The sequence below is a fragment of the Mytilus californianus genome, unplaced genomic scaffold (assembly GCF_021869535.1).
Source record: "Mytilus californianus isolate M0D057914Y unplaced genomic scaffold, xbMytCali1.0.p SCAF_4, whole genome shotgun sequence".
In the NCBI taxonomy this organism is placed as follows: domain Eukaryota; kingdom Metazoa; phylum Mollusca; class Bivalvia; order Mytilida; family Mytilidae; genus Mytilus; species Mytilus californianus.
In genome coordinates this window covers 53646544-53670053 of record NW_026262690.1, presented here as the reverse complement: position 1 = coordinate 53670053, position 23510 = coordinate 53646544, and the positions used below count along the sequence as shown (strand labels likewise).

At 32.6% G+C, this 23510-nt stretch overlaps 1 protein-coding gene across 6 annotated transcripts in view; it reads left to right on the top strand.

The window, feature by feature from the left end:
• The window catches only part of LOC127738261 (LIM and senescent cell antigen-like-containing domain protein 1), a 60580-nt gene that overhangs the window by 20716 nt on the left and 16354 nt on the right, over positions 1-23510 (top strand). For 3 of the 6 annotated variants that reach the window (XM_052249447.1, XM_052249444.1, XM_052249443.1), the window contains exons 2-7: positions 1918-2028; positions 2479-2583; positions 9924-9969; positions 15376-15442; positions 18729-18849; positions 22074-22145. In XM_052249447.1, coding sequence (XP_052105407.1) covers positions 1918-2028; positions 2479-2583; positions 9924-9969; positions 15376-15442; positions 18729-18849; positions 22074-22145 — 522 coding nt within the window. The remainder of the gene's footprint in view (positions 1-1917; positions 2029-2478; positions 2584-9923; positions 9970-15375; positions 15443-18728; positions 18850-22073; positions 22146-23510) is intronic. The other 3 variants (XM_052249448.1, XM_052249446.1, XM_052249445.1) reach the window with 1 other exon arrangement.

Sequence of the window (23510 nt, the reverse complement as noted above, 5' to 3'; positions counted from 1 at the left end):
AATTTTATACAAAATGAGAATTTTCCCACAATTGATAAGCATCATATGTATGATTTTTTTCACTGTCCATTTCCTATTACAATTGTAGTTCAGGTGAGATGATAGAAATGGATTAATATTTGATAACTTTAATATATCACTTGGATGATTTACAGTTTTGTTGATTGACATTTGATCACACTACATTTGTGATCAGACACAAAATTTGATACCTGATATAAATAGGAAATAATTTTAAATTGAAATTTGCCCATTGATACTAAAATCAAGTTTGAACAGATATTTTCAAAAGATTAATGCAATCTGAAATTTCTCCAGGTTGTATTAAGTCTATAAGAACCAGTTCTGTCAATTTTAATATTATGTTAAAATATCTGTTGAACCTTGAATGTTAAAAGTCATTTTTATACGCCCGTTTATGGGACATATTATGGTATACCGTTGTCCGTCCGTCGTCAACATGTCGGACATTAACTCAAAAAAGCTTAAACACCAATTTGCATAAAACTTTGGTGAATTGTTTCACAGGCACTTGTCTGAGAAAATAATTTCCTATATACCTTAATATAACTCGAAATTTTTTTTCTGAGACAAGTGCCTGTGAATTGTTTATATCTATTGACGTGAGCTCCCTTTCGTTTTTTATTAATTTTAGATTTTACGTTTCCGAGTTATGGGGTTTTATTCATTAAAAAAAGGGGGATTTTCCAGTTTTCGGACAAAAAATCAAAAATGCTTTCAGCAGTTCTTATGAAACTTTGGTGAATTGTTTATATCTATTGATGTAAGCTCTGTTTAGAATTCTATAAATTTTTCATTTATCATTTCTGAGTTATGGGGTTTTATTCATAAAAAAAGAGGGGATTTTCCAGTTTTCGGACAATAACTCAAAAATGCTGTCAGTAATTCTCATGAAACTTTGGTGAATTGTTTATATCTATTGATGTAAGCTCCCTTTACATTTTCATAAATTTCTAATATGACATTGAGAATTAATTGAACTTTATTTGTTTATAGTCTGACAACAGATTTACTAAGTATTGCACAACAGCAAGAAATCTTTAATTGAATATAAATTCAATTCATATAACCAATTTCAAGTTCTTTGACTACATTTATTCAGAAACCTATAATATGTCAAATATTTAATTACAATCCAAATTCAGACCTGTATCAAGCTTGAATATTGTGTCCATTTTTGCCCCAACTGTTCAGGGTTGGACCTCTGCGGGCGTATCCAGCTGCGCTCAGCGAAGCAGTTTATTGCCTTTTAGTGTTGTTTTCAAGCTAAAAGTACATGTTGTTTTTATTTTATACACATGATGCAGTTATTTGACAGTACATGCATTTTTAACTGAATGACCTTGTACACACTGTACAAATGTTTGCATGGTTATATATATGATCATTGCAAAAGGTCCATTACATGTATGAAGAGCTGAGCCATTTCTTGGTAGTGACCAAAAAAGAATTTTTACAGTTGATTTACATTGATAAACATGTACATAACACTACTGAATACACAAAATGACCTTTGTCTTACTACTCGAGCTGTAAGTTAATAAGTTAATAGCATTTACTGGTCATTTGGCACAAGGGGATTGATCACTTTGAACATTAATATTCTTAGGCAAAACATGAATGATATAACAAAGTATTTTTTTGCTTTTCCTAGAATTTCTGTGTTATTGCTGAGTTATAGCTATTCAATCACTATTATTACTTGAACCTCTGCACTCCTAGATTCATTCATTCATGAACATATGATTGATTTCATCAACATGTGCAATTTACCTGAAGTCTGTCATGTACATTTAAACAACACACTTTTATCCTTTATGTCCTTAAGATATGTGTAAATTAATGCATCAATTAGCTAGTCACACATTTAAAATATAAATAATTTTGTGTTTGCAGCACCAATATGTCGTTGGCCAATGGGGTCTGCTACAGATGTAACGAGGGCTTTACTCCTCAAGAACAGATAGTCAACTCTAATGGAGAGATTTGGCACACCCAATGTTTCGTGTAAGTTTTTATATAAAATGTAGATCTAGATGTTCTACTGTTTTGTTGTTAGCTTCTTAGTTCATGTGTTAATGTATCTAATATTTTACCTCTGTTAAAATGTCTGAAATACAACGCTTAGAAGTAGAACTAGTCACTTTAGAAATTAGTAAATATTTAATTTATTGAAATTGTATAATATATATTATTCATTGCCATTGGGGATTCAAAAGAAAACAGTACGAATTTGATTGACTGAGTACATCATATAACATGTCTACTACTTATTTATTCATTATTTCAAAATATATTAGATGTTTGTTTGTACGTTTAGATTATATATGCCTGCTGTCACTATATCTCTTTCGCTTCATGAATATATTTAATGCACTCAAATACATGTATTTAAAGAATGTTGTTTTGTGTGAGCCTTTTTGTATAATATATATATGTGTGTGTTGCCTTGAACAGCAATAGAACTTGTGACTTGCCATGTTCACATTGTGGCATGATTGTTAATGATAAGGAGTCTATGATCAGCTTTGGAGGTGATGTATGGCACCAACAATGTTTTGTGTAAGTACTGCCATAAGTTTTGATACCAATTATCTCCCCTTTTCCCCCTTCCTGATCTAACATTGGTTTTCTAGCAGCATTATTGGCCTAAGTGCATTGCTTAGAATTTTCTTGCAATGATGACTTTCTGTCTCTACCACTTATCCTTTACTCCTAAACCTTCATTTTATTCTTCATCATGTTCATCATATTGTTTATATACATACCTACAGCATAGGTGGGTTTTGCTTTTTCCCACCCATTCACTCTGGAGTTTGCATAAAAGAGGTGCAAAGTAGTATACCTAGGTTGCTAGTCTGCTCATGTTTTACTTTCAGGCTACAATAATTTAATTAAATACTTGGCCTCAACTTTATTTTAAAATGTGGAAGGGTTTGAAGTGAGAAAGAAAAATAAAGCAAGAACTATCATATGTGTGAAAACATTATTTTTTCACTCAAGGTTTATATATATATTCTTCTATATTTTACATCATTTTATAGTACCTAGTAGTCTGAAGACTTTTAGTCATTTCACAAGCACTGTCCTCAGGTGGTGATTGTTATGCCCCCGCTGTAGGCAATGGGGGCATTAAGTGTTACCCTTGACCTTCCTTTCATCCCATTTTCGTTTCCACACTCTTGACTTTAAGTTTGCCTCATGCAAATTTTATGAAACTCATACACAATGCCAAGAACCACAACACGCAGACAGAGTTTGAATTTGGGTTGTGAGTCATTTAATTTACATTTCTACAGCTATTAATCCCTTTTTGTCCCCCACTCAACACGTTGCAGGGGGACATAGAAATACCGGGGGGTCTGTCCGTCCGGTCTTGTTAGTGCTCTCACGTGTACAGTTCTTGCCAGATTTTTATACGACCGCATTTCGTATATAGGTATGACGTTGGCGTCGTCGTTGTCATCCGAAGACACATTGGTTTTCGCACTCTAACTTTAGTTTTAGTGAATGGAATTCTATGAAATTTTACCATAAGGTTCAATACCACAAAAGGAAGGTTGGGATTGATATTGGGGGTTATATGGTACCAACATTTAAGGAATTAGGGGCCAAAAATAAGCATTTTTGTAACTTCCAGACATAACTTGTGTGTTAGTGTATGGATCTCTCTGACATTGTACCACAAGGTTCCATATCACAAAGGAAATGCTGAGATTGATTTGGGGGGTAATTGCCCGAAACGTTTAGGAATAAGGGGCCAAAAAAAGGGGCAAAAACAAGCATTTTTCTAGTTTCATGACAATAACTTGTGTGTAAGTGTATGGATCTTTATGAAATAGTACTACAAGGTTCCATATCACAAAGGGAAAGCTGGAATTGAGTTTGGGTGTAATTGCCCAAAACGTTTAGGAATAAGGGGCAAAAAATAAGCATTTTTCTAGTTTCCAGACAATAACTTGTGCTCAAGTGTATGGATCTCTCTGAAATTGTAATGCAAGGTACCATACCACAAAGGGAAGGTTGGGATTGATTTTGGGGGTAATTGCCTCAAAATTTTAGGAATTAGGGGCCAAAAAGGGGCAAAATACAAGCATTTTTCTAGTTTCAGGACAATAACTTGTGTGTAAGTGTATGGATCTTTATAAAATTGTACTACAAGGTTCCATATCACAAAGGGAAAGCTGGGTTTGAGTTTGGGGGTAATTGCCCATAAACGTTAAGGAATTTGGGGCCAGAAAGGGGCTTAAAAACAAGCATTTTTCTAGTTTCCAGACAATAACTTGTGTTCAAGTGTATGGATCTCTCTGACATTGTACCACAATGTTCCATATCACAAAGGGAATGCTGGGATTGAATTTGGGGGTGATGAATCATAAGGGTCATGAATTCAAAAAATTTGGGGGAGGGATTTTTTTTTCCTTTTTATACGACCGGAAAAAAATTTTTGGGATCGTATAATGGTATGATGTCGTCGTCCGAAGACACATTGGTTTCCGGACAATAACTTTAGTTTAAGTGAATGGATCTCTATGAAATTTTTTAAGAAGGTTCAATACCACAAAAGGAAGGTTGGGATTGATTTTGGGGATGATGGTCCCAACCTTTTAGGAATTAGGGGCCCAAAAAGGGGCCCAAAACAAGCATTTTTCTAGTTTCAGGATAATAACTTGTGTATAAGTATTTCATTTGCTCTGAAATTGTATCTCAATGTTTAATACCACAAGTAGAAGGTTGGGATTCATTTTAGGGGTTATGGGGGCCAACAGTTTAGGAATTAAGGGCCAAAATACAAGCATTTTTCTAGTTTCCAGACAATAACTTGTGTGTAAGTGTATGGATCTCTCTGACATTGTACCACAAGGTTCCATATAACAAAGGGAAGGCTGGGATTGAGTTTGGGGTTAATTGCCCCAAACATGTAGGAATTAAGGGCCAAAAACAAGCATTTTTCTAGTTTCCAGACAATAACTTGTGTGTAGGTGTATGGATCTTTCTGAAATTGTACTACAAGGTTCCATACTATAAAGGAAAGGCTGGGATTGTGTTTTGGGGTTATTGCTCCAAGGGGGGTTCAAAAAGTTGGGGGGGGGGGGGGGGGGGAGTTTTTCCCAATTTTTTTTAAGGGATTCATATTTTTTTTCAAAATTTTTTAAATTTCGAATTTTTGAAAAGTTTCAATAAGAAATCTTCAATTGCACAGTATTTGCAAAGGATTTATAAGATCTTTGACCACATTTATTTTGTGTCATATGCGTCATAAACCTATATTATGTCAAAAATTTGATCACAATCAAATTCAGACAGTATCAAGCTTGAATATTGTGTCCAAATTTGCCCCAACTGTTCAGGGTCGACCTCTGCGGTCGTATCAGGCATCGCTCAGCGAAGCATTTTATTTTCCTTTTTTTTTCTTTTAAATTTTCCATTTTGAATTGGTTATTTCTGATTTATATATAAAAGCATAGGTAAGTTAAAAAATTTTAAGTTCTTAGACCACATTCATTCTGTGTCAGAAACCTATGCTGCGTCAAATATTTAATCACAACCCAAATTCAGTGATGTATCAAGCTTGAATGTTGTGTCCATACTTGCCCCAACTGTTCAGGGTTCGACCTCTGCGGTCGTATCAAGCTGCGCCCAGCGGAGCATTTTATTAAAAGTGTTATGCCCCTTGGAAATATTAATTATATGGAAAACTGCATTTAACTGCTTTCGCATGTACAATTCTTGTCAGATTTTTTAAAAACATATAACAAAGGTTTATATCAGCAATGTATCGGACAAGTTTTGAAAATCAGTGCCAATCAATTATTTTTGAAAGAGTTATGCCCCTTGGAAATATTAGTTAAATGGAAAATTGCATTTATCTGCTTTCACATGTACAATTCTTGCCAGATTTTTATGAATCTTATATCATAGGTTTATATCAGCAATGTCTAGGGTAAGTTTAAAAGTCAGTGCCCATCAATTATTATACGACTGCAAAAAAAATTTGCGGTCGTATATTGGTATGACGTTGGTATCGTCGTTGGTTTTCGCAATCTAACTTAAGTTTCAGTGAATGGATCTCTTTGAAATTTTACCATACGGTTCAATACCACAAAAGGAAGGTTGGGATTGATTTTGGGGGTTATGGTACCCACAGTTAAGGAATTAGGGGCCAAAAATAAGCATTTTTGTAACTTCCAGACATAACTTGTGTGTTAGTGTATGGATCTCTTTGACATTGTACCACAAGGTTTTATATCACAAAGGGAATGCTGAGATTGATTTGGGGGGTAATTGCCCGAAACGTTTAGGAATAAGGGGCCAAAAAAGGGGCAAAAAACAAGTATTTTTCTAGTTTCATGACAATAACTTGTGTGTAAGTGTATGGATCTTTATGAAATTGTACTACAAGGTTCCATTTTAGGAATAAGGGGCCAAAAAGGGTCCAAAAATAAGCATTTTTCTAGTTTCCAGACAATAACTTGTGTTCAAGTGTATGGATCTCTCTGAAATTGTACTGCACGATACCATACCACAAAGGAAAGGCTGGGATTGATTTGGGGGGTAATTGCCTCAAAATTTTTGGAATTAGGGGCCAAAAAGGGGCAAAAAACAAGCATTTTTCTAGTTTCAGGACAATAACTTGTGTGTAAGTGTCTGGATCTTTATGAAATTGTACTACAAGGTTCCATATCACAAAGGGAAAGCTGGGTTTGAGTTTGGGGCCAAAAAACAAGCATTTTTCTAGTTTCCAGACAATAACTTGTGTTCAAGTGTATGAATCTCCCTGAAATTGTACTGCAAGGTTCCATACCATAAAGGGAAGGTTGGGATTGATTTTGGGGGTGATGAATCATAAGGGGGTTCAAAAAATTTAGGGGGGGAATTTTTTTTTCCTTTTTTTTTCTTTAAAATTTTCCATTTTAAATTGGTTATTTCTGATTTATATTTAAAAGCGAATAGTAATGATATGGTTTGAATAGGTAAATTAAAAAATTTTAAGTTCTTAGACCACATTCATTCTGTGTCAGAAACCTATGCTTTGTCAAATATTTAATCACAATCCAAATTCATTGCTGTATCAAGCTTGAATGTTGTGTCCATACTTGCCCCAACTGTTCAGGGTTCAACCTCTGAGGTCGTATAAAGCTGCGCCCAGCGGAGCATTTTATTTTTAAAAGAGTTATGCCTCTTGGAAATATTAATTATATAGGAAATTGCATTGTTAGCGCTCTCATGTCATGCATGTGTACAATTCTGGCCATTTATCAAATTTATATCAAAGGTTTATATCAGCGATGTAGACATTTTTCAAAATCAGTGCCAATCAAATATTATTAAAAGAGTTATGCCCCTTGGAAACATTAATTATATTGGGAATTGCATTGCATTTGCTCTCAAGCCTTCATTTCTCAAAGATATTTATAAGTTATTGCCCTTGAACAGATAAAATATGTGCAATACGGGGGACATTGGAACTCTGTTTTTCTCTCAACTTGGAAAATTGCAAAATTTGAGCAGGGACATTTATGTTCTCAGACACATTCTTCTTTTGTCTAATATACATTGCCTGATAATAGCTTTCAGGATGGTCTTCTATTTTCTGTTTGACATATTCCAATTTAACGCATGATTAAGGTATAATCTGATATTTTTATGCCCCCGCCGGGGGCATTAAGTTTTACCCTTGTACGTCCGTCCGTACGTCCCAAAATTGGTTTCCGTTCTCTAACTTTAGTTTGCATCAACCAAATTTTAGGAAACTTTTACACAATGCTTATTACCACAAAACTCAGATCAAGTAAGAATTTGGGTAGCGTCACTTTTACCGTTCTTGAGTTATGTCCTCTTTATAATGTTGTATGCAAGAGGGGCATCATCTGTGCCCCATGGACACATTCCTCATTTATTTAGGCATAGCTCAACCAACAAAAAGGAAAGTTAGCTTCCTTGAAAGAAATGTTTATTAAGAACATGCAAGACTTTAGATAAAAAATTTGTTACAGATTTTCTCCTAGCCATATAATACCCCCGCTTATGGAAAGAATGGTATACTGCAATCACCTTGTCTGTTCCTTCATCTGCTTTGTTACATATAACTCACTTTCTGTATTAATTAGGGATAATTTGATATAATTGAACTGAAACTTTATATGTTTATTTGTACAGTGTGATTTGCAGATCTACTTGGTAGTCACTTCTTGAATTACAACACGTTGAATAATTGTTTCGATTGCAACTTTTAGGGGACTTATAGTTGCTGTTGACCAGCAAACTTACCTAATTTGAGGATTTCCCCTATGAGAGGTGATAACCTGACATCTGGAATCCTTAATTATGTAATCTAAATACCTAAAACAGGCATTCAAAGAGTTTACAAAAACATTTTAGTTCATTTATACTCATGTAAAACCTTAGAATATTAGATTAGACATGTATGCCATGTATAAGAGTTGCATTAGATCCTTGTGAACAAAATACCCATGATGATTTTGAAAAGATGGCAGGATTCCCTTGCTACCACTGGCGGCATCAACAATTGTTACAGTTTGTAATTGGGTTACTCAGGCGAGACATAATTTCTAAAAACAGATTATTATTATACCTACTGACCATGACAACAGCAACCCTAAATTGTAAATCTCCTAAAAGTTGCAAGACAACCTTTACCAATTTGATCTTGAACGTGTTCCTTTAAACTCTACGTTTAATTCATATTTGTCTTAAAGTAAAATATCCCTAATGCCAGCCATTATTTTACATAGATTGCCAGTAAATTTTACAGTCTAACCTCTAAAAAAAAAATGTTTCCTGATAAATCCCTCATGTAAGAAGTCATGCTTATGCACCCATGGTGCTTCTGTTATTTTGTTGAATCTCTTTAAGATATTTTTTCTAAATGATATGTTGAATTTGCTTAATCAGCATGAACCCAGCCCTATGAAAGAAGATTTAATATTTTATAATACACACCTGGAACAGAAACAGATAATGTACTTACAGTATAAAATATGTAATATAACTCTATTTATTATCTGTTTTATAGCTAGTGTCATATTGCATATTAAGTTTTATTATTTATGGCCATATCCTGTACATTATATTGTTCATACTTGCATCCTAATTATAAAGGTCTACTTGCTCTATCATCTATGAAACTAAATGCATGCATATGTATTTTGTCTCTAAATTTTAAGCATGAATATCAAAGTTTTTTTTCAGGATATTGTGATGAATATTAAAACGTCTTATTTACCTCAATCATTTTTGAAAAATTCACAAAAGCAGGCTTTTATAGAGATGATAGACTTTAAGGCTACAGATACACATCACTGTTAATATACATGTTAAAATCGATTAAAAAGTAGAAAGTTTAATGCTTTTCATTAATTGATTGGCTACAGTCTAGGAGACATATATTATTCATGTCTTATTGTGTATCAAAAGATCAAACTGCGTTGACTGGAGAAAATTTTAATAAATACAATGTATGTATGTAATATATAATTCACTTCATAAGTTAATTAGCTGCAGTCTGGAAGGAATATATGGTCCATGTCAAACACATGGAGAACTTGCTCTGTGGCATTTTTTAACAGATAATTACATAAGACAATGAAGGCTGAAGTAATAATTACAATGAACACACACACACATATTTGATCAGAGAGCAGAGTTTAATTAATAGAAAGCTGTGTATAAAAATGTTATAAGTAGTTTTTCACTTGCTACATGTTTGGGGGAGGGGGGGGATATATATAAAGAAACATCATGTAAACAAACATCAATTTTCAAAATGATCAAGTGATCTTTTTAGATTGAATTTCAAGATTCCCTTTTATATATATATATATATATGAAAACTGTAAAGTATCCAATAATGTATAATTTTCTTCTCTTTTTTTTAACAGATGTGCTCAGTGCTTCCAGCCTTTTCAAGATGGAGTTTTTTATGAGGTACTTCTATATTATCCACTGTTTGTCTTTCCTTTTCATCACAGTTTATTGAATTTAAGATATATTAAGATTTTTAAAAAGTTGACCAAATAGTAAGAATTTTACATTTATTTTGCAGTAGCTATCAAGATACAAAAGAGAAAGTCATAACAATAGATTGATAGTATAGATTTTATGCTACACAAAAAAAATTCAAGAAAGCAATAAAGTTTAATGCTTTGCATATAAGCTATTTGTCCTTCCATAATAAATACTTCACCTGTGAAGATTAAAAATTAAATTGTTGTAACATGTATTCGCTGTACCACTACTATAACATATTTTCTATGGTGCATTAAGTGTTACCCTTGACCATCTCTCTTTCTGTCCTTCAGTCGGTCCCATTTTCGTTTCCACACACTATCACTAACTGAAGTTTACCTGATCCAAATTTATGAAATTCATACACAATGCTGAGAACCATAACTTGAAGACAGAGTTTGAATTTGGACTGTGAGTCACTTACCGTTCTAGAGTTATGCCCTTTATAACTTGGAAAATTGCAAATTTTTTTGTTTCTGCACTCTTTATTAAATAAAGTTTTTCTCACCCAAATTTTATGAAACTCATACACAATGCTAAGAACCAAAACTTGCAGACTAGAGTTTGAATTTGGGCAGTATTTCATAAACTGTTCTAGAGTTGTGCCCTTTATAACTTGGAAAATTGCAAAATTTTCCTTGCAATTTTCCGTTTCCACCCTCTAACAAGTTTTTCTCACCAAAATTTTATGAAACTCATTCACAATGCTAAAAACCAAAAACTTGCAGACAGAGTTCGAATTTGGGCAGTGAGTCGTTTACCGTTTAGAGTTATGCCCCTTTTTAAATTGGAAAATTGCAAAGCTTGAGCAGGGGCATTCCTGTCCTCAGACACATTCTTCTTTTAAGTGTGATTGTTATTTCTGAAAAAGGAATAACATAAGACTAAAAAAAATAATGAACTAACACATACTTAAGTATTTTTACATAGAACAATACAAACATGCAAATTAAAAAAACAAAAACAGACTGTTGGGATCCCGCTAACATGTTTAACCCCGCCACATTCTGTATGTATGTGCCTGTCCCAAGTCAGGAGCCTGTAATTCAGTGGTTGTCGTTTGTTTATGTGTTACATATTTGTTTTTCGTTCATTTTTTGTACATAAATTAGGCCGTTAGTTTTCTCGTTTGAATTGTTTTACATTGTCATTTCGGGCCTTTTATAGCTGACTGTGCGGTACATGCTTTACTCTTTGTTGAAGGCCGTACACTGACCTATAGTTGTTAATTACTGTGTCATTTGGTCTCTTGTGGAGAGTTGTCTCATTGGCAATCATACCACATCTTCTTTTTTATATATATATATAGGCATTTGTACTCTGCATAAAGTCAGTAAATAGTGAACATAAACAATTTTATGTAGTTCTCCTAAAGCATGAGATTAAAAGGAGTTGTGGGATATATATCTATTAATTTAACAATAGACAGATATCTTGTCTATACAGAATGCACTGTTAGCCACTAATCCGATGCCCCAGACTAGTAATATTTTATTTTGACTAGTTAGTATTTGCAAAACTTTGTTTAGTTTCATAAGAAAAATGTCAGAAAATTGGTCTTCCTGCTAATAGTTGGATAAGATTTTGGTGCAGACTGTCTATACAATAAGTCAAGCTCTATATTGCCTCTTTACTAAGAAATAAGTTCTGAGTTAAGTTAACAGGAACTATGAAAAAGCTGCCATCAGCACCAACTTCACCAAATTCTCCGCATGACTTTGAACTAAAAGACATTAAGATGAGGTTCCTGACTTTGGATAAATGGACAAGGATGTAAATAACTACACATCATTTTACTGCCTTTAACAATAGGCACTTCATAGATTGATGTAAATATGTTACCTATAATATAAATGTATAAGGTATAGAACCACTAATTCAGGCCCGGTCGGAAAGAACATACAAGAAAGTAGTACATATTTTAAACAAAATAGTTCCTACGCATAGCTGTATCTTTGTCAATAGTTGGAATATTTGGGTTGTTTTAGTATCAAATGAAAGCTTGGGGACTTGGAATTACTGTAGAACCCTTGTTGAAAGTTTTATTTGAATAATAAAGAAGTATAAGAAATTTTAATAGGAGGGCTCATTTGGCCTGTTGTCCAGGTCAGAAGTTCCTGTTTTTGTACTATCAAACTTCCGGGAACCAGAACGCTCTAATATGCAATTAAAGGTATGTTGATTTTTTCAGCACAAGTCAGGATAAGGTACAAGTTTGACATGAAATAACTGCCACTTTATTTGAACTTAAGATAAAGTAGCCAGTAATGCTTGAAATTGCAGAATTTAACATAGAAAGCAATGGGGCTATGAATTAGTGGTTGTATACCTATTACCGACAGGCATGTGAAATTTTATTTTTAGAAATCATACCCTTTACAGTGAAAATTGGTCACATTTGTTGTCAGAAATCATGTTACATTAATTTGTGTATGTAACAATTATGTTAGTGTCAAATTACAGCCCTCAAATTGCTACAATAAGGTATTTTAGCCTTTTTTGGTCATTTAGCATGCACACAGTTAAGATTTTGCCTGAAATTTTAATTTGTGGATTATCTAAAACTGAAACCAATAAAACTTGTATATTATGACTAGTTTATAGTATAAATATTGTTTTTGGTCAAATTATCTAGTGAGTGTTCATGTTTTATTGTGTTTCTTAGTGAATTATTTATTTCAAGGAAAACTAGTGTATACTTATATAGGAATTCCAAAATCTCACTTGAAATGCATTTTATAACCATTTTAGCAAGTTGTCTAGCTTGGATATACATAAATTGCTATTGTTGATCCATGTTTATACATAAAAGTATGTTTTTTTACCAAATCGCTCTCCTTTTCCAACATGTAGAAAAAGGGGGGGACAAAATTCTCAATTATATTTTATGTTTGGACCACTGTATTTATATTCAAGGAAGAATCTCTGATAAAAATAAGACATATAGGTAAGAACACTGTTAATTGAGTAGATATTAACAAATCAGAACTGGTAAAAATTGAAAAAGTGTCATATCTGTCACTATAAGTATCCACATGTAGTTTTTTGTTTAACGCATATGTTACTACCAGTTCAATTTGAGCTTGAATTAGGTGATATAGTGTTTTGACAAAAGCTTTATGTGTTTTTCTATGCTAGAAATAGATCATAGAAGGAAATTGTGTCAAGCAGAAGTCAATATAACAAGTTTGGTGCTGTTATAGGTATAGAACCACTAATTCAGGCCCGGTCGGAAAGAACATACAAGAAAGTAGTACATATTTTAAACAAAATAGTTCCTACGCATAGCTGTATCTTTGTCAATAGTTGGAATATTTGGGTTGTTTTAGTATCAAATGAAAGCTTGGGGACTTGGAATTACTGTAGAACCCTTGTTGAAAGTTTTATTTGAATAATAAAGAAGTATAAGAAATTTTAATAGGAGGGCTCATTTGGCCTGTTGTCCAGGTCAGAAGTTCCTGTTTTTGTACTATCAAACTTCCGGGAACCAGAACGCTCTAATATGCAATTAAAGGTATGTTGATTTTTTCAGCACAAGTCAGGATAAGGTACAAGTTTGACATGAAATAACTGCCACTTTATTTGAACTTAAGATAAAGTAGCCAGTAATGCTTGAAATTGCAGAATTTAACATAGAAAGCAATGGGGCTATGAATTAGTGGTTGTATACCTATTACCGACAGGCATGTGAAATTTTATTTTTAGAAATCATACCCTTTACAGTGAAAATTGGTCACATTTGTTGTCAGAAATCATGTTACATTAATTTGTGTATGTAACAATTATGTTAGTGTCAAATTACAGCCCTCAAATTGCTACAATAAGGTATTTTAGCCTTTTTTGGTCATTTAGCATGCACACAGTTAAGATTTTGCCTGAAATTTTAATTTGTGGATTATCTAAAACTGAAACCAATAAAACTTGTATATTATGACTAGTTTATAGTATAAATATTGTTTTTGGTCAAATTATCTAGTGAGTGTTCATGTTTTATTGTGTTTCTTAGTGAATTATTTATTTCAAGGAAAACTAGTGTATACTTATATAGGAATTCCAAAATCTCACTTGAAATGCATTTTATAACCATTTTAGCAAGTTGTCTAGCTTGGATATACATAAATTGCTATTGTTGATCCATGTTTATACATAAAAGTATGTTTTTTTACCAAATCGCTCTCCTTTTCCAACATGTAGAAAAAGGGGGGGGACAAAATTCTCAATTATATTTTATGTTTGGACCACTGTATTTATATTCAAGGAAGAATCTCTGATAAAAATAAGACATATAGGTAAGAACACTGTTAATTGAGTAGATATTAACAAATCAGACCTGGTAAAAATTGAAAAAGTGTCATATCTGTCACTATAAGTATCCACATGTAGTTTTTTGTTTAACGCATATGTTACTACCAGTTCAATTTGAGCTTGAATTAGGTGATATAGTGTTTTGACAAAAGCTTTATGTGTTTTTCTATGCTAGAAATAGATCATAGAAGGAAATTGTGTCAAGCAGAAGTCAATATAACAAGTTTGGTGCTGTTATAGGTATAGAACCACTAATTCAGGCCCGGTCGGAAAGAACATACAAGAAAGTAGTACATATTTTAAACAAAATAGTTCCTACGCATAGCTGTATCTTTGTCAATAGTTGGAATATTTGGGTTGTTTTAGTATCAAATGAAAGCTTGGGGACTTGGAATTACTGTAGAACCCTTGTTGAAAGTTTTATTTGAATAATAAAGAAGTATAAGAAATTTTAATAGGAGGGCTCATTTGGCCTGTTGTCCAGGTCAGAAGTTCCTGTTTTTGTACTATCAAACTTCCGGGAACCAGAACGCTCTAATATGCAATTAAAGGTATGTTGATTTTTTCAGCACAAGTCAGGATAAGGTACAAGTTTGACATGAAATAACTGCCACTTTATTTGAACTTAAGATAAAGTAGCCAGTAATGCTTGAAATTGCAGAATTTAACATAGAAAGCAATGGGGCTATGAATTAGTGGTTGTATACCATAAGAACAAAAAGTAGCCTGATCTAGTAATAATACATAAGTACAAACCAGCACACAAAGAAAAAATCACTTACGGCTATTTCAGGATAAAAATGTATAGGGATTATGGTTGGACAACACTTATTTATGAACCCCACCAGCCATAATTTTTATTTGTAAAGGATTATATATTTGCTTCCACCTCGATTACTCAAAAAAAAATTTCGTGTAATTTCCAACCTCCAATACATTCTTTCCATTGAATAGCTTTTATAGAAGTTAATATAAGCAAAAAGACATACATGTATGTAATTGTTTACATTTTTATTTCAGTTCGATGGAAGAAAGTACTGTGAACATGACTTTCATATGCTGTTTGCTCCTTGCTGTGGAAAGTGCAGTAAGCATTATTCCTAAAGCAAAAATATATACATATATATGTAATTTTCCAGAAAATATCTCTTTACTCATTTAAGCTGTTGCAATGATCCATCTATCTGTAAACATGTCTTATAAGACATCAGTTTTTTTTAACTTAAGTGAACTTTCACCAATTTTGCTCCTATGAATATTTGACCAGAAAAGTAAATTAATCATTCATGTCCAGGGGTGTGGAAATATTTGTTGTGAGCACTTGTCCCTGGGCAAGTAAAACTGAATTTCCCATTAGAAGTACAATGTGTTTCACTTATATGATTCTTGAAACTGTTTTAATTTAGTATCACAATATAAATGATGTTTGTGATATTTGTTTATGTGTTTAAATAAAAAGAGGTAAGGTGTTAACATCAGTGAGACAGAAACCCAAAGCAACCAAAAGACATCTAGAGGACAATTTTGCAATGTTTGTTCATGCCTATCAACCTCAGACTGATTGACTATAGCCAAAGCCTTGGCCATTTCCCCAGACATTTTCTTAATTTTACTGATTTTTATGGCTCCACAACACATAATCTGCTTTTTAGGACATATAGCTTTCAGTTTAGGTCATTACAGACAAATATGACCGTTTCCAGACCCTTGTTTCCACACTTCCAATGACATACTAAAATTCACTTTTACAACAAAACAATTATTGCAGTGTTACACCCTGTATAAAGATAAAATTTCATCATGAAATATCACCTCAAAATGGTTATGTTAACATTAGGGTAAATGTTCTCATTGTGTTGTAAGTTTTGTCGTAAAATTGAAGGTGTTTATACATACATATATTATCACTTGTAGAATATTATTTGCACCAACAAATTCATGTTATATTATATTTCTACTAAGGGCAATAGTTACCAATTTTTATACGACCGAAAAAATAATTTTGTGGTCGTATATTGGTATGACGTTGGCGTCGTCCGAAGACACATTGGTTTTCGCACTCTAACTTTAGTTTAAGTGAATGGATCTCTATGAAATTTTACCATAAGGTTCAATACCACAAAAGGAAGGTTGGGATTGATTTTGGGGGTTATGGTAACAACAGTTAAGGAATTAGGGGCCCAAAAGGGGCCAAAAATAAGCATTTTTGTAACTTCCAGACATTACTTGTGTGTTAGCGTATGGATCTCTCTGACATTGTACCACAAGGTTCCATATCACGAAGAGAATGCTGGGATTGGTTTTGGGGGTAATTTCTTCAAAATTTTAGGAATTAGGGGCCAAAAAAGGGGCAAAAAACAAGCATTTTTATACACCCGTTTACGGGACGTATTATGGTATACCTCTGTCCGTCCGTCCGTCTGTCCGTCCGTCTGTCCGTCGTCAACATGTCGGACATTAACTCAAGAATGCTTTAACCAATTTGCATAAAACTTTGGTGAATTGTTTATATCTATTGACGTGAGCTCCCTTTCGTTTTTTATAAAATTTAGATTTTACGTTTCCGAGTTATGGGGTTTTATTCATTAAAAAAAGGGGGATTTTCCAGTTTTCGGACAATAAGTCAAGAATGCTTTCACCAACTTGCAAGAAATTGTGGTGAATTGTTAATATCTATTAACATGAGCTCTCTTTTGATTTTTATAAATTTTAGATTTTACATTTCCGAGTTACAGGGTTTTATCCATAAAAAAAGGGGGGATTTTTCAGTTTTCGGACAAAAACTCAAAAATGCTTTCAGCAATTCTTATGAAACTTTGGTGAATTGTTTGTATGTATTGATGTAAACTCTCTTTAGAATTTTATAAATTTTACATTTAACATTTCTGAGTTATGGGGTTTTATTCATTAAAAAAAGGGTGATTTTCCAGTTTTCAGACAATAACTCAAAAATGCTGTCACCAATTCTTATGAAACTTTGGTGAATTGTTTATATCTATTGATGTAAGCTCCCTTTTTATTTTCATAAATTTCTAATATGGCATTGAGAATTAATTGAACTTTATTTGTTTATAGTCTTGACAACAGATTTACTAAGTGTTGCACAACAGCAAGAAATTTTTAATTGAATATAAATTCAATTCATATAACCAATTTAAGTTCTTTGAATACATTTATTCAGAAACCTATAATATGTCAAATATTTAATTACAATCCAAATTCAGACCTGAATCAAGCTTGAATATTGTGTCCATTTCTGCCCCAACTGTTCAGGGTCGGACCTCTGCGGGCGTATCTAGCTGCGCTCAGCGAAGCAGTTTATTCTAGTTTCCAGACAATAACTTGTGTTCAAGTGTATGGATCTTTCTGAAATCGTACTACAAGGTTCCATATCACAAAGGGAAAGCTTGAATTGAGTTTGGGGGTAATTGCCCAAAACGTTTAGGAATAAGGGGCCAAAAATAAGCATTTTTCTAGTTTCCAGACAAAAACTTGTGTTCAAGTGTATGGATCTCTCTGAAATTGATCTGCAAGGTTCCATACCACAAAGGAAAGGCTGGGATTGATTTTGGGGGTAATTGCCTCAAAATTTTAGGAATTAGGGGCCACAAAGGGGTAAAAAACAAGCATTTTTCTAGTTTCAGGACAATAACTTGTGTGTAAGTGTATGGATCTTTCTGAAATTGTACTACAAGGTTCCATATCACAAAGGGAAAGCTGGGTTTGAGTTTGGGGGTAATTGCCCTTAATGTTTAGGAATTTGGGGCCAAAAAGGGGCCTAAAAACAAGCATTTTTCTAGTTTCCAGACAATAACTTGTGTTCAAGTGTATGGATCTCTGAAATTGTACTGCAAGATACCATACCACAAAGGGAAGGCTGGGATTGAGTTTGGGGGTGATGAATCATAAGGGGGTTCAAAAAATTTGGGGGAGGGATTTTTTTTTCCTTTTTTTTTCTTTAAAATTTTCCATTTTAAATTGGTTATTTCTGATTTATATATAAAAGCAAATAATAATGATATGGTTTGAAAAGGTAAATTAAAAAATTTTAAATTCTTAGACCACATTCATTCTGTGTCAGAAACCTATGCTGTGTCAAATATTTAATCACAATCCAAATTCAGTGCTGTATCAAGCTTGAATGTTGTGTCCATACTTGCCCCAACTGTTCAGGGTTCGACCTCTGCGGTCGTATCAAGCTGCGCCCAGCGGAGCATTTTATTGTGCTATAACCCTATATTTATGCAAGTTCTGGAGTGCACTTGCTCCAAATTTCTCATCAAAAGTTAAAATAAAAAGTTTGAAAATGTTATTATTCATTGATGAATACCATGATTATGTTGTTAAATTTTATATAACCTTTTTAATTTCAGGAGAATTTATCATTGGTAGAGTGATTAAAGCTATGAATAGTAACTGGCATCCAGATTGTTTTAGATGTGAATTGTGTACAGCACCTCTGGCTGATTGTGGATTTGTCAAAAATGCTGGAAGGTTTGAGACTTTTGCTAGAATATACATTTTAGAATTAAAAATTATTGAAATAAAATCTGTGTGAGTTTTGGACACAGGTCTTGCATAGATCTCTCTATCAACAAACATTACCAAGAAAAATCCAAATTACAGGAAGGAAAATTATAAGAAAATTTACATTTTCCACAATAATTTGTCTGTAAACAAAAAAAAATGTTGATTTTACTGTATACCTTGCAGAAACCTCCTTTCATATGGTCCGGGTACACAGTTATCGTCCTTTGATTTTCGTTGTCCACAAATATAGTCCCTAGTGTGGACAGTGTGTTACTTGTCGATTTTTTTTATACCCCTTCCGAATTTATTTCTCCATGTTTTATGACTCAAATAGTAAGAAGGGGGGTGAAATGACACTGAAAAAAAATTTGGGTCATGAATTTTAAAGTAAAGTAGTGATTTGGTCCAGCTGAAAAATGTTAAAAATTAGCACTTCGGAGGCTGTCAAAAGATTTGAAGACCCCCTTAGCATGAAATTGTCCATATTTTGAGTTAGAGCCGATGAAGTTTTCTTTAATTTTGATAAAATTTGTCCCAAAAGTAGTACAACACACTGTAAAAATATTATTGAGAAAGCGCAGGTGGGATTTTTTTAATTTTCATTTATTGTCTAAAAGAAATGCACTACGAAATAACTGTGTACTCGGACCTAAGAGGTGAAATCTGGAAATATAGAATCTGTAATTTGGCAACTTCCCTGAATGATTTGATGGTGTCAATTTATCAAATAGCATAAAACTAAAGGATTTAAACTTTTATTTGATAGAATTTCTGCAAAAATGACCAATTTTGGCATTTTATGGTCAAAATAAGCATTTCATAGCTTTTTCAATTTTGATGCATAAGTGGCATTCTGACTTTCTATCTGACAGGTTTTTATGTGTCAATATTTGTGTTTCTATGCTTCAATCCAGTTGTATTACTCATTTGTGAACTCTGAATCTACAGAAAAGAAGATTATCTCAGACAATATGTGCAAAATGTGTTGTATATATGGTCCTCGTCTAACGCCCTGTTTGGATCAAGTTAAATGTGAGGAGCTTGGAACATAAAAGTTGAAGTCCATTATAAAGACCTCACTAAATTTGTATAAAAAGCACTTAACAATGTCTTTTGTGCCTGTTTTATGTCACATAATATCTTTCTTTTCTTCTGTAGGATAGCAAGTGGTTCAAATATAAGCCTGTTGAGACTAAAATTGCATGCATGTTTTTCACTAAAAAGTGAAAAATCTTTGTATCAGACCATACTGTCTGCAAAAAAAGTTGAATGCAAGAGTCTTTTTGTGCTCAGATTTATTGTATCATGTCACCTGAGTATAGAAATGATAGAAAAGACACAAAATTTTATTTCATATAGCTTCAATATGCATTTTTAAATGTAAATATGTGATACGGCCTAAATTGACCCTAAATTATTTTCAGTCTTACTTGGCCTAAGACCCTTTTAAACTAATGTGATATGTTATTTGTAAGTTTTCTTTCCATTTAAAGTACATTAAATACATATGTAAGGATTATTTATAACCAAAAAGCTTTACAAATTTAAAATTGCTGGAAAATATTACATCTTCATGTAAGGCCCCCCTTCATTGGAAAACCTCCATTTTTAGCCACAGGCTCATATAAATTTGACTTTTTAATAATTATAATAAGTCTGATAAATCAAATGAGTACTCTATTGCTTTTAATACATAATGTATTATATATTAAGGCATTTCAAAAGTATTTTTTTGCAATATTTTAATTTTTTAAGCCCCAAATGTTGATAGTTGAAAATTTTCAATTTTAACGTCTAAATTTAACACTCAAAGTTGAATATAAAATTAGTCATGTTGTCTATAATATATATTCTATTGCCATGAAACTTTGTAAGCAGTCTTATAATTTAATAAGCTTTGGTCATACCAAGTTTCATTAAGATTGGTCAACTTTTTCTACCCTATTAGGTCCGGGTACACAGTTATCGTCCTTTGATTTTCGTTGTCCACAAATATAGTCCCTAGTGTGGACAGTGTGTTACTTGTCGATTTTTTTTATACCCCTTCCGAATTTATTTCTCCATGTTTTATGACTCAAATAGTAAGAAGGGGGGTGAAATGACACTATAAAAAAATTTGGGTCATGAATTTTAAAGTAAAGTAGTGATTTGGTCCAGCTGAAAAATGTTAAAAATTAGCACTTCGGAGGCTGTCAAAAGATTTGAAGACCCCCTTAGCATGAAATTGTCCATATTTTGAGTTAGAGCCGATGAAGTTTTCTTTAATTTTGATAAAATTTGTCCCAAAAGTAGTACAACACACTGTAAAAATATTATTGAGAAAGCGCAGGTGGGATTTTTTTAATTTTCATTTATTGTCTAAAAGAAATGCACTACGAAATAACTGTGTACTCGGACCTAATATTGGAAGGTGAAAGGTGAGAAGTCCAGGTATTCCTTAATTCTATACACAAACTTTTCTGATATAGGAAAGCTTGGAAGTGTTTGAACACATACTTGCATGTTAATGATTACATTTTGGAAATCATACAGGGAAAATTTCATAGTTTTTGTCAACATTAAAAAACAGTGCATCCCATAAAATATATTTAGATTGATTTTTTTTTTTTTTTTCATTTCGAAGCAGTTGTCAATTATTTATTTTTATTTGTTTTACTTTGAACTTTACTAAGCTGAATTAATAGGGGGCATAGGAGTTGGCTATTTTTAAGACCCAGATCACCCATAAAATAAAAAAAAAATCATTTAATTTATAATTCTTACAAAACTTTTAAGGAAAATTCAACCACCTATATGTATTAAATGGTAGCAAAATAAAATATATTGGATTTGTTTTGTTAAGTTCCATCTTAAATTTATTTAGAGTTATCTCCCATTGACTTCAGAATTACTGAACTGACTATTAGACATTAGCTGTAGAAAAGATTTCCAGATCTGAAAATATTGACATAAATATTAATAAATTTATATATTATTGTAAAAGTAAGCGAAATTTTTAAATAACAACAAATAACTATGAATACAGATGAAGTTCAGTTTGATAATTGTCTATCATGAGAGAAAAAATATTTTATGGAAATTTCAGCTATGTAATGTATTTTTTGTAAGAATTTATAGTCTCATTTATCATGTTTATAAGTGTGGATTTTGATAATACATGTATTATATATGACTGTTTTTTTAAATAGGGCCTTGTGTAAAGAATGCAATAACAAGGAAAGGGCCAAAGGAATGGGAAAATATGTTTGTCACAAATGTCAGTAAGTATTGAAGTGATCATTTTAGCTCTCATTAAAGAACATATTTTGTCTTACAAAATAATACAGTGGAATTATTTATCAGGTCTACAGGATGATAAGGGTTCTATTGAAGCTTTGTAACCATTTGCATTTGTACCCATATCTCAGAAATAGTAAGCAGGGATGATGTTATGATCATGACCAAAATTAGGTCAAGATGACCTTTATTTAATGTTTGAGTTCATTAATTGTATTTAAAGTCAGTGATCTAGCAACATCAAAAACAATACATTAAAGGAAAATGTTGTTATATTTCTAAAACAGTGCAGTAATTATTATAGTCTCCACAAACATATATAAATGGTTTAATTATTGGATACAATGAATATTAATCACCTCTTGATTGATATTTTTGCTGTTTGAGTGTAAAGATATTTCATAATAACTTGTTCTCTTATGGATGTGGCCCGTTATATATTTCCTGTATGTTTATTCTATCACACTGAATTGAATGTATTATGAATAAGTGAAACAAAAACTGTTAATTGGTGGGCCTATTCTGCAATGCGTTGCAAAATTTGTGACATTTCCATTGGCTATTTGTTAGGTCAATGATGACTTTCAAAGGTCACAATGGACCCTGGGTAACAGGGATTTGTGATTTCTTCAATAATATACAAAACACTCATGTTTCACCTGAAAATATTCTTTTTGTCAAAGGATGAGGTCCGTAAACGGCTAATTTCGGCCCAAAATTCGAAGTACATCTGATGAAAGATTTTTGACATTTTTTAAACACTTAAGTGTCTACTTCAGTCGATTCAGTTAGTTTATGTTAAAGATTTGAACTGATTTGGTCATTAAAGACGCTCAAATTCAAGCTTAAATATGAAAAATCTATCAAATATGCCATAAAACGTCACTTTTCAGATGGCTTTTGTCTAAAAATGGATGTGGCCGCATTCGTGTTCAGTCTCAACATTTACATATGTTATGTATTATCATTAAATACAACATATATTTCAATATTTAGACTGAACACAAGTGTGGCCACTTCCATTTTAAACAAAAACCGTCTTAAAATTAGCATAAATGCTAAAATTGTGAAGATTTCAGTATTTTTGCATGAAATAATGATGCTAGTATCTGATGCATGTCCATTGTATTGTCTAAAACAGCCAATATTAATGTAACAAAAGTATTCTTCTTTCCAATAAATAACTAAAAGTTTACATTTTTAACAACTTTGTAAAATCGCTATATTTGGGGCCAAAAAGGGGTCTTACCGGGCCTCCTCCTTTGTTTCCATTTTGAAGCATACAAAAAGACATATGTTCTCAATACCATAAGCTTAAGAGCAGCTGTGAAATCGAAAATATGTATAAA